The sequence below is a fragment of the Erpetoichthys calabaricus genome, chromosome 13 (assembly GCF_900747795.2).
Source record: "Erpetoichthys calabaricus chromosome 13, fErpCal1.3, whole genome shotgun sequence".
Classification (NCBI taxonomy): Eukaryota; Metazoa; Chordata; class Cladistia; order Polypteriformes; family Polypteridae; genus Erpetoichthys; species Erpetoichthys calabaricus.
The window spans coordinates 124966277-124979386 of record NC_041406.2 but is presented as its reverse complement, the minus strand read 5'-3'; the positions used below and the strand labels follow the sequence as shown (position 1 = coordinate 124979386).

General features: G+C 39.6%; 1 protein-coding gene across 1 annotated transcript in view; it reads right to left on the bottom strand.

The window, feature by feature from the left end:
- Positions 1–6900: 6900 nt before the first annotated feature.
- The window catches only part of has2 (hyaluronan synthase 2), a 28342-nt gene continuing 22132 nt past the window's right edge, over positions 6901–13110 (bottom strand). The window contains exon 4 of the mRNA XM_028817799.2: positions 6901–8675. Coding sequence (XP_028673632.1) covers positions 7746–8675 — 930 coding nt within the window. The 3' untranslated portion in view covers positions 6901–7745. The remainder of the gene's footprint in view (positions 8676–13110) is intronic.

Below are 13110 nucleotides of genomic sequence, written 5' to 3'. Positions count from 1 at the left end.
AAGTGAAAAAAGCACTGAAAACACCCAAGTGTCACAGAGAGAGTGAGAGACAGCTTGGGTGCACAACTGATGACTTCTACGCTTGCTGTGTAAACTCCATCTGTTGCTGCATTTTATTCTCACTGCATGCACAGTTTGAACGTAGAAGCATCATTCGAACTCTGGATCATATTTCTTCAGAATTTAGCATTCAAACTTTGAAATGTTCAAAGTTAGAATCGTTTGAAGTACGAGGCACCACTGCAGTTATAATACATAATAAAATCAATAACTGTGATACAGTTTATCAGAGGAATATATAAACATGTCTTTTCAGCACATTGGCAAATTTTAAATGAATTGTCTGCCTGCACACAGGGCTTGATGGAAATGAGTTGAGCCTTTTTATAACAATCATTTTAGGCGAGCATCAGACTTTAAAAGTTAAACTGAATTAACTGAACCCCACCCCAATGACGGTAAAATGCTATGTTGATTTCATTAAAAAATGTATTCTACTTTTGACAATCATTTAAATGAAGAAAAAGGGAGCTTATAAAATGTGTGAATGAAGTTAATATTAATTTTTGTACATAATGTGTGCAATATCCTACCTTCAGGTGATCACAACACATTCAGTTGTCATAATAAAAATGACTGCAACATACAAATTACAGTAAGGGCTCACAGATTTTTAATCAATTTACATAATTAATTCACGTGAGCACTTGTGAAGGTTGCTCTTCATGGAAACTGTTGATAGTTAATCTGGTGACAAGTGTCCTCTGATCCTCGCCACCACCCTCCTTCATTGTCATGGTCATCTCATCCCTGGGTTGCACCCCTTTCTTGGTGTGTCCAGGCATCATTGGTCTATATATTTCCCACTTTAACTGTTCAGGGTAGTAATAAAGGTAGGTCAGTGCAAAGTGGACTCCGGTGGGGGTAGCCTCACTCTTATCTTCATAGTTTACTTCTACTTTTCCCTTTTGGAGAGTTATAACTTTATTATTGAACATTCATTTCTGTAAACCTTGCAGTTTTTACATGCTGAGCTTAAATAAAAATTATGCCACAAAAATGGATTCTGTTGATATGGACAGTATGTATATTTCCTCTGTGTATACTCTATTATTATATTGTTTTAATAACGTAATTCATCTGGAGAGGAAGCGGATATTGCAATGGAAACTAAAGTAACAGTGAAGGGAGCAAGCCATGGAGAAAGACAGATACCAATACAGATTCTCACTTGGTTGCTACGGTAATACTTCTCAGTTTTGGAAAATATTCCATTAACAAAGTTTTTCTTATCTGACATTTACAGCTGTCTGAGAATAAGTAATGCTTTATTAATGTAGTTTTACCATGAACTACACCATTATTTTACAAGTATTTATTACTTTTTTTATTAAAGAAATGCTTGCTAGTAAGTAATTTGAGTCATACTTGATTAACTGTGTCTTAATTAAATCACAGATTTTGCAGTATCTGTTGTCTAGAACCGGCACTTTGGCATGAAAAATAGAATAGCAATGTATTCTTGTTTAAATATAATATTTAATAGCCCCACTATAAAGTTTTAGTCACTGCTGATTATTTTTCCTCATAGAAATACATCAGATTCAACTTGGTTTCAAGAATTAGCTACCCAGAGACCCCATCCTGGTTACTTTGTTTGGTGGCTTAACCTCCTCTGTCTACATTACATACTGTTTGATTGTGACAAATGAAAGAGAAAGATATTGCAACTGAGTAATTCATTGGAAACAGTAATGGCATAAATGCAAATCACATCCCTTTGAATAATTTTGTGAAATTTCTGCACTAATTGAATGTATGTACAGTACATTAAAATATATGCATTCAAATATGAAATGTTAAAATGATAGGAAGCCCACAGATTGTATATTTCTGCATACAAAGAACAATACTAAACATATAAAACACACTCTGTAGTTCCTGGTATACACTTTTATTTTATACTGCATCATATATGATTTATAAAATAGTTCATGTTGTAAATGTACAAGCATGACACAAGAATTACACTTTTGTCTGTCTGGTTATTCTTTATATTAGCTTTCTGTTGTGAAAGCTGAACACTCCATTGAATAATTTAATATTGTTTATGTCTAATGAAATACAGAATGGTCTGAAATATACGATTTTAAAAAATCAGCTGAAAACACAATAATGTCCACTTGAAATGACCATAGCAAGCATTTCAAGGCAGAATCTGCCTTCTTTTGATACATATTGAAATGCATGATTCAAATATCAATTTATCCATCCATCCATCCATCCATCCATCCATCCTCTTCCGCTTATCCGAGGTCGGGTCACAGGGGCAGCAGCTTGAGCAGAGATGCCCAGACTTCCCTCTCCCTGGCCACTTCTTCTAGCTCTTCTGAGAGAATCCCGAGGTGTTCCCGGGCCAGCCGGGAGACATAGTCTATCCAGCGTGTCCTGGGTCTTCCCCGGGGCTTCCTCCCGGTTGGACGTGCCCGGAACACCTCACCAGGGAGGTGTCCAGGAGGCATCCTGATCAGATGCCTGAGCCACCTCATCTGACTCCTCTCGAAGCGGAGGAGCAGCGGCTCTACTCTGAGCCCCTCCTGGATGACCGAGCTTCTCACCCTATCTTTAAGGGAGAGCCCAGACACCCTGCGGAGGAAACTCATTTCAGCCGCTTGTATTCGCAATCTCGTTCTTTCAGTCACTACCCATAGCTCATGACCATAGGTGAGTGTAGGAACATAGATCGACTGGTAAATTGAGAGCTTTACCTTATGGCTCAGCTCCTTTTTCACCACGACAGACCGATGCAGAGCCTGCATCACTGCGGACGCCGTACCGATCCGCCTGTCGATGTCACGCTCCATTCTTCCCTCACTCGTGAACAAGACCCCGAGATACTTGAACTCCTCTGCTTGAGGCAGGATCTCACTCCCAACCCTAAGAGGGCACTCCACCCTTTTCCGGCTGAGGACCATGGTCTCGGATTTGGAGGTGCTGAGTCCCATCCCAGCCGCTTCACACTCAGCTGCGAACTGATCCAGAGAGAGCTGAAGATCACGGCCTGATGAAGCAAAAAGGACAACATCATCTGCAAAAAGCAGTGACCCAATCCTCAGTCCACCAAACCGGACCCCCTCAACACCCTGGCTGCGCCTAGAAATTCTGTCCATAAAAGTTATGAACAGAATCGGTGACAAAGGGCAGCCCTGGCGGAGTCCAACTCTCACTGGAAACGGGTTCGACTTACTGCCAGCAATGCGGACCAAGCTCTGACACCAGTTGTACAGGGACTTATCAGAGGGTCCGGTACAAAATACTCCCGGAGCACCCCCCACCAGGATTCCCCGAGGGACACGGTCGAATGCCTTTTCCAAGTCCACAAAACACATGTAGACTGGTTGGGCAAACTCCCATGCACCCTCCAGGACCCTGCTAAGGGTGTAGAGCTGGTCCACTGTTCCGCGACCAGGACAAAAAACACACTGTTCCTCCTGAATCCGAGGTTCGACTATCCGACGGACCCTCCTCTCCAGAACCCCTGAATAGACTTTTCCAGGGAGGTTGAAGAGTGTGATTCCTCTGTAGTTGGAACACACCCTCCGGTCCCCCTCCACCCTGGTCTGCCATTCTAGAGGCACTGTCCCTGATGTCCATGCGATGTTGCAGAGACGTGTCAACCAAGACAGCCCTACAACATCCAGAGCCTTGAGGAACTCCAGGCGTATCTCATCCACCCCCGGGGCCCTGCCACCAAGGAGTTTTTTGACCACCTCGATGACCTCAGTCCCAGAGATGGGGGAGCCCACCTCCGAGTCCCCAGGCTCTGCTTCCTCATTGGAAGGCATGTTAGTGGGATTGAGGAGGTCTTCGAAGTACTCCTCCCACCGACCCACAACGTCCCGAGTCGAGGTCAGCAGCGCACCATCCCCACCATATACAGTGTTGATACTGCACTGCTTCCCCCTCCTGAGACGCTGGATGGTGGACCAGAATCTCCTCGAAGCCGTCCGAAAGTCGTTCTCCATGGCCTCCCCAAACCCCTCCCATGCCCGAGTTTTTGCCTCAGCAACCATCGAAGCCGCATTCCATTTGGCCTGCTGGTACCTATTAGCTGCCTCCAGAGTCCCACAGAACAAAAGGGACCAGTAGGACTCCTTCTTCAGCTTGACAGCATCCCTAACCACCGGTGTCCACCAACGGGTTCGGGGATTGCCGCCACGACAGGTACCGGCCACCATACGGCCACAGCTCCGGTCAGCCGCCTCAATAATAGAGGCATGGAACATGGCCCATTCGGACTCAATGTCCCCCACCTCCCTCGGGACGTGGTCGAAGTTCTGCCGGAGGTGAGAGTTGAAGCTACTTCTGACAGGTGGCTCTGCCAGACGTTCCCAGCAGACCCTCACAACACGTTTGGGCCTACCAGGCCTGACTGGCATCCTCCCCCACCATTGAAGCCAACTCACCACCAGGTGGTGATCAGTTGACAGCTCCTCCCCTCTCTTCATCCGAGTGTCCAAGACATGTGGCCGCAAGTCCGACGACACGACCACAAAGTCGATCATCGAACTGAGTCCTTGGGTGTCCTGGTGCCAAGTGCACATATGAACACCCCTATGCTTGAACATGGTGTTTGTTATGGACAATCCGTGACGAGCACAGAAGTCCAATAACAAAACACCACTCGGGTTCAGATCGGGGGGGCCATTCCTCCCAATCACTCCCTTGCAGGTCTCACTGTCATTGCCCACGTGAGCATTGAAGTCTCCCAGCAGTACGAGGGAGTCCCCAGAAGGTATGCCCTCTAGCACCCCCTCCAGGGACTCCAAAAAGGGTGGGTACTCCAAACTCCTGTTTGGTGCATACGCACAAACAACAGTTAGGACCCGTCCCCCCACCTGAAGGCGGAGGGAGGCTACCCTCTCGTCCACCAGGGTAAACCCCAATGTACAGGCTCCAAGTCGGGGGGCAATAAGTATGCCCACACCCGCTCGGAGTCTCTCACCGGGGGCAACTCCAGAGTGGTAGAGAGTCCAGCCCCTCTCAAGGAGATTGGTTCCAGAGTCCAAGCTGTGTGTCGAGGTGAGCCCGACTATATCTAGCCGGAACCTCTCAACCTCACGCATAAGCTCAGGCTCCTTCCCCTTCAGAGAGGTGACATTCCACATCTCAAGAGCCAGCTTCTGTAACCGAGGATCGGACCGCCAAGGTCCGATTAAATTATCAATTTAATTAAGGATTAATGATTTTGCAGTACCAAAACAGATAAATCTGATGCATAACCTTAAGGACAAAGTGTATTCATTTTAAAAGGGAAAGTCATGCCACAAATCTTTTAAGTAAATAAAAGAGTAAGTCTTTTAATATGTTGGTGCCAAATAAAGAACACAATTTAATCAGTAGATAGTTATGACCAAGGGTTTAGGCTTGGGGCACAAAGCACAAACAATTTGCATTGTTGAAGAAAGCATTCCTTCACTTTTTCAACTTGTGCTTCTGATAAAAATTTAAGCAAATTGTTGATTAGATTGGAGATACAAGTTATCACAACTGCATGAAAAAATTAGTGTGTTTATATAGAATTTTAAAAAACAGTGATTCACAGAAATGTTACATATACCCTTAAGAGAAACTGGGATATGAAATACTCTGTCTCAACATTTCATAAATGGGTAAATTTATGTTGATGAGCTGAAATCACAGCCACACAATCTCTGGAGACACAAACTTCATGCTTCATGCTTGTTTTAGGATTCAGTTGATGATGTTTAATCTTTTTTTCAGTGAAATTTATGACATCGGACTGAAGTCTTTGTAAGGCATTTGGATCTAGCTGTGCACTCGGTGGAGCATTTTCTCAAAAGGAGAACTCATGCATGTAACAGGGAAACCAAATTTCTGCCGTATCTGCGTTACTCAGCTTATCTCAGTTTTGCTTGTGTGTGTGTGTGTGTAAACGTACTCAATGATGACAAATCTGCCCATTACTGAGGAGCATAACTCTTTAGATTGTAAATTCCATTTCATAGCTTGTATGTCTGATTGTCATATTGGCTTATTCAAAGATATATCCAGCAGCCATACCCAATGCACTTCAGAACAGGTCGTTCACTTGAAGCTAAGCATGTTCGAGCCTGATCTGAATTTAGAATGGGAGACCAACTCAAGAGAGACCAAGAAGACCCAGGAAAATCTTGGTCTGCTGCTGGAACAGGAGTTTACAAGGCCAGCAAGGGGCACTTACCTTGTGGTCTGAATGTGGATGCCAATGCTGTAAAACTGGTGCCATCATTCAGATAAGACATAAAAGCGAGGTCCTGACTCTCTGTGGTCATAAAAGATCCATGGGAATCCTTCCATCCCAATGTCCTAGCTAAACTGCCCACCTTAGTCTAGTCATTCTGGCCCCCTAATTATCCCTTGTCTCTAATTGGCTTATTATCTCTCACCCTTTCAACAGCTATTGTGCAGTGAGTGTACTGGCACAAAAATGGCTGCCGTCACATCATCCAGGTGTATGCTGCACATTAATGGTGGTGGAAGTGGCTCCCAACTCACCATATAAACCGCTTTCAGCAGTGAGAAAAGTGCTATATAAATGTAAAGAATTATTATTATTATTATTATTATTATTTTCTGATGTGGTTCAACACTTGTTCATCATAGTTCCCCATATAAAGTACATTAGAAGCTCAGATTTCATAATAATGTACACACTGTCTGGTGATTATTTGATTCTGTAATAATTCAAATTTTAAAACTACTAATAATGAAATGAGTTATGTAGAAGATGACGCCCGTTTTGACAGCAATGAGAGCAAATCTTTGTGTGTTGGAAGTGTATCATAGCTTCTACATTTTCTAACACGTTTGTAACACTTTAAATGTGATTATTCAATGTTCTTAAATATTATAAATTTATTGTATTTGTCTTCAAAACATCAATAAAAACATAGATTCAATACATAATCTTATACACAACAAATGATTCTGTTACATAAATATATTGGTTTGCATTCCATTTATGCACTTTTAAAACTTATACATTTTAAACACAGGCTTGACCCTTTTAGGAGTATCAAAATAATTTACAATTAGAGTTTAATTCTTTGTTATTGCAAGTAACATAGACCCAGTTCACATTTTTGGTCAGATGCAAAATCCCATGTAGTTAAAAACTGAGTTCCATACATATTTTTTAATTTTTAAACAAGGAAAAAAAATAGAAACTCTTTGGTGGCTAAGCAAAAATAAACAATATGAAAACAGAAAGTAAAAAAAAATATATAATACAAAATTATAAAATATAAAGTAGCCACAGCACTATTCAAATGCTGAAAAGCCCACCTATGGCAGTCATATCAAAAGAATACTTTAAAAAAAAGCCATTTTATGGGTGATGATGAGTCTTGTAGTGTCTGAATCACAGCCACTCATTCAACACAAGCACAACGTTTGAGGTATATTTTCATTAACACTGTCAAGCATTATGCACATTGAAATTACAAAGAAAAGTGCATAGGCATTTAAAATCCATACCACTAACATAATAAAAAGTACATTTGGAATTTTTCATATACACTCATATTCTGCTTTGGCATTCAAGGACCATTAAAAAATAATTACTAAGTCACAGCAGCACTAATTCTTCTCTCTCAGTGACAGAGGCTCATGTCACCTGGTAGAACTGTCTTCAATAAAAGTCATTTAGAAATAATGTGTACTGTAAACATCCTGAAGGAGTTTCATACATCAAGCACCATATCATAATGTTGTTCCTTCTTCCGCTGACCACACTTTGTGATAAGTATCACATATAAAGTCAAAAGCATGACCCAGTAGCATGCATATAATATTGCACCGATGACAAGGTAATTTTTTTCTGTTTCAGAAAAAGGTCTCTTAACTTGCTGATAAACTGTGTATATAACGCCACCTAAAAGAATGGAAAACCAAACAGATATAGGAATAAGTCCTATGAAATTCACTACAATTGTTTTTCTTCCTGATGTTCCCCATCCGGCCTTGTTAATTGTTGCTATAGCAAACATCTTGGCTGGAAGGAGACTAGACATGTATAATACTGAGTAAAAAGACATGAAAACCATGATGATATTGCCACGAAGACAACTTGCAAAGGAAGACTTTATCAGTCCCACAAGCTGAACAGTCAAGAGAAAGAGAAGAATGTTCCATATCCTTCCACGGTAGAAAAGCTGAATTACAGTGGCAATAAGAAAAAATGGAAAAAAGCCAGTGATTACAGCTTCATAGGTCATCCATAGATGGTGCTTATGGAACCACATTGCATTGTACAGCCATTCTCTAAAATAGGATTTACTCCAACGAGTTTGCTGGTTGAGCCATCTCAAGTATCGGACCGGAGTTTCAGTAAGGCATTTGGATCTAGCTGTGTACTTGGTGGCATACCCAAGGCTCAGCACGCGATTGGTAAGATGCCTGTCGTCTCCAAAGCTACACTGGCTTCCCATAAACTCTTGGTTGTACCAGTCCTCAATAAATTCATGCAATAATGAATTTCTGTACATCCCCAAAGGTCCACTTATACACTGGACGCAACCAAAATAAGACTGACAAGCTCGTTCAATGTTGAATGCCATCCAGTACCTCACACTGCTTAGGAAGGATATCCAGGATTCATACTTATTCAGAATCTAAAAAGAAAAAAACGATTACTTATTAGCATAGTGTTTCAGTATCGTCTATTTAGTCATAAGATAATGAAATGTAAATATTAATCTTGTAGTAAATTATTATTGAGAGCAATGCAAATTATGTACACAATTTTCTTTCAGTTACACATTGTGATTTTCAGGAAATACATTATAAGCATGATTTGTTTTTGTAATGGATACAATATGTGTAGCTTAATGTAAAAATTAGGTCACAAACACTTTTATTTTGCATGAATAATTTTTAAACATATTATTGTTAACATATCTGTTCACCTGTGTATAGTGAATATTATACATTTCCGGCTTTTTGAAAATTTTAGGTTATTTTTATAATTCAGTCATGGGAAAGTGTCAGCAACATCATAGGTACAATAATCATAAAGAATGCAGTTACCAAGCAGGTCTATCTATCTATCTATCTATCTATCTATCTATCTATCTATCTATCTATCTATCTATCTATCTATCTATCTATCTATCTATCTATCTATCTATCTATCTATCTATCTATCTATCTATCTATCTATCTATCTATCTATCTATCTATCTGTCTTTCTTTGGGTGTTTTCCTTTATACAGATGGTAATCATTTTCTTTTTGAGATATTTCTATAGCAAAGAGTCTGCCCTTCAACTTAATAAGTAGAATTTACTTTTAAACTTTACATTAAAGTGACAATATAAGTACAACTGTTAATAGATGAAAATTGATGCAGCTTTTAAAGGTTTTTAACCATTAAGTCTGAGGCTGACTCAGGTGCAGAATTCTATGTAATATGGTTATTCTCAAGTCACAATGGGAGTGACATTTAATGATATACTTTACATTTTTAAGCCCATATAACTTTTGGGACAGCATTCTTCTGCCTTCTAGTGGGTGAAATGACATCATGATGCAAAAACTAATGAATATTTCTATGTGTTTTGTAGCTCTAAGCTAACTCATTAATATTTATGAGTGGGATGGTGCCTGCAACCAAAACACAATGGCATGTAAATGAGAAGCTGTAAACCCAGTTTTAGAACAAACTAAAACTGAATCATTGTTTGAATCAAGCAACAGTATTGACAATATGAATTAGCCATCAGACACTGGTACAGATAATGAAACTGAAAGCAAAAATGCAAAATTATTGTGATCAAGTAGAAGAACAAGAAAAAAAGTTACCCCCCTAAGAAATGATTCATATGGCGCTGTACGGGAAACTGCCATGATATACCAGATGAATTTGACGCTAACAGGTTTACTGTGGTACAAGTAGATGCATGGCAAACAGGCAATAAGTAGAAGGACAAGAAAGAAGTTAGTCCTCTAAGCACTGCTTACAATGTAGCAACTGTCAATGTCCGTGTCAGAAGAAATGTGGAAATCACCAATCCACTTGCACTTTGGTAGCCTACAACAAAACAAGGGGTGTGCTGATCATGCAGATTCTATCCTTTCATGCATAAGCAACAGAAAAAATATTATAAGAAATGTGTGTGAAGAAACACACTTTTACTGATTGCAACATCGGGTGGTGATTGTTTCAAAACATCACACAAAAGATGTCTACTAAATCTCCATCAGTACAGCAGTGGAAACTAGACATACTTTTCCTAATGTATTTATGTTAAAATTTTGGTATTGACATGTTTCTGTTACATGTACAGTAATCCCTCGCTAAATCGCGCTTCGACTTTCGCGGCTTCACTCTATCATGGATTTTATAGTAAGCATATTTAAATATATATCGCAGATTTATATTCGTGGTTCGTGGGTTTCAGTGGACAATGGGTCTTTTAATTTCTGGTACATGCTTCCTCAGTTGGTTTGCCCAATTGATTTCATACAAGGGACGCTATTGGCAGATGGCTGAGAAGCTACCCAATCAGAGCATGTATTACGTATTAAATAAAACTCCTCAAATATATTGTGAGCACGGGGGCTGTTTGCACCCCTAGAGGATACGGTTGCTCCTCAAAAAACGCTGAAAGACTACCTTCACATTGCTCCCTTCCTTGCTGGGCTTACTCGTGGTTGCTTTGTTGTGTGATATGCTTCTCGCACGGTGCTTCACATACTTAAAAGCTCGAACAGCACCTATCGGTTTTTGATTGTTTGCTTTTCTCTCTCTCTCTCTCTGACATTCATACTTAAAAGCCCAAACAGCACCTACTGATTTTTGATTGTTTGCTTTTCTCTTTCTCTCTCTGACATTCTCTGCTCCTGACGCGTACTCCTTTGAAGAGGAAGATATGCTTGCATTCTTTTAATTGTGAGACGGAACTGTCATCTCTGTCTTGTCATGGAGCACGTTTAAACTTTTAAAAAAGAGACAAATGTTTGTTTGCAGTGTTTGAATAAAGTTCCTGTCTCTCTACAACCTCCTGTGTTTCTCTGAAAATCTGTGACCCAAGCATGACAATATAAAAATAACCATATAAACATATGGTTTCTACTTCACGGATTTTCACCTTTCGCAGGGGGTTCTGGAACGCAACCCCCGCGATCGAGGAGGGATCACAGTAATAACATTTTTATTGTTGAAAAAAATCAATTAATTTTCTATGGCTAAACATAACGCAAAAGAGGCTTCCATATTATATAGAATACAAGACTATAAAATGCTTCTAACCATTACAGACAAGATCTCTCTTGTTTTCTATGGCAACAGAATCCAGTCTGCAATGCTGTATTGTGTAGTTTTTGTAAATGCCATAAAGGACCCCTGCTAACCTCTTAAAAATAATACAATAAGATTGTCTTTAAAGTTGTTAATCCAGAACTGCTTGCATTAAATATTTTGAAGCATAATAAACTATATAAAATTCAGCAGGGAAATCTAGGCAAATTGGACAGATTTAAATAATTTCACATGGAAGCTAAGCTTATTTTAGCAGCCACTTTCCCCAAGGCAGAAAATCCTTCTCTGGTGGCGCATAAAAAGTAAACTGGAAAAGTTGAGCAGAAGGAAATTTTAAGGCAGAAAAAAGAATCTTATAGGGAAAAAGAGAAGAAAAAATCAGAAATAGATGACCAAAGAGTGAGAACTGGAGAGCATTTCCAAAACATTGAATTAAAGAGCCCTGGGCATTAACTGCGTGACCCCCCTAGGACCATGAAGTAGTGTCAGGGGGTTCTGTACATGGATGACTTTTAGGCTGATCTTATAATATAAAGTTATTTGTTTGTACTCTAATATTTGTACATTACATGGCAACTGTTTAATTTTGATGTTAGAATCACTGAGTTTCTCCTACAGTAACAGTACAAAAAATGCCACTCTAGTCCCTTATTATGTATTCTGTCAGATGGCACTACATGTTGTGGGAAGTAACCACACAGCCTAGGTTTTTTTTTCTGGAATAAAACACTGCCATCTCAAGTTTGTGCTATGAATTGTAATATTGTGGAAATGGAGAACAGACTCTCCTAGTCAAAAGCAGAGTAAAATGGAGAAAAAACATTCAACAAAGCAATAACAAAGGATATATAAAGAAAAAAGAAAAAACTTTGTTAAAGCAGAGCTCAAGAATTGGCCAGCTGTGACAATTGCTGCCTTTTTTATTCTGAATGACCACAAAATAATCAACTGTGTTGCTGCTAGGATGCACATACACCAACAAATGATTCACCATGTTGATGTGAGTGATGTCATGAATGAAAAACAATAGCAATAAAAGCAAAAGAGTAACCTTTCCAACAAAGTAGAATTAGTTTCATCTGCATTGTTTGTAAACAGCCAGTGACATCTTCTTAACTAAGACACAGCATGGTAGTCATAAGCAGGGATTCAAGAATCTCTCCCTCTGAAGCACATCCTTTGAACTGAAGACAGTGCTGCTGCCTTAAACCAGGCCTGCCAAAACCATATCATGTTTGCAATTGCTTTACAGTGTTGGTAAGCTCCAGTTTAAAATAAGGGTAATCTTGATTTTAGATTTTCCATCTAACATTTGTGATTTGCACAAAAAAGTCTTTCTAGTTTTAATTACACTTCTGCTTTACTTCAGAAAGTGTAGTAAACCAACAGGAGACAGAAAAACAAAGTCATAAGATGAAGCAACAGAAAACCCACATTTTAAAACAATGTGAGACGTTTAAGGTAAATATGTCCATTCAGTCATCCTGAAATTAAAAAATGAAATGTTCTGAACTGTGATTTACTGTTCTAGTAGAGCCATTGGTATCTGACTATTGAAGTTCATATCCTGGCCCAAAATATCCTCCAAATATGTCATATGAGCTCTTATGTGAAAGTGCACTCCATAGAAAACTGTGTTAAAAAAGAGCTTATCAACAAATAATTCCATGAATACGTTTATACCAGGTTATATCTTTACTTGAATAAAATGAGCAGCTTTATGAAAAAGGAGAGCAGCAGAAGTGTATGATGATTTTCATTGGATGGAGAAAAATATGTAACAAAGCC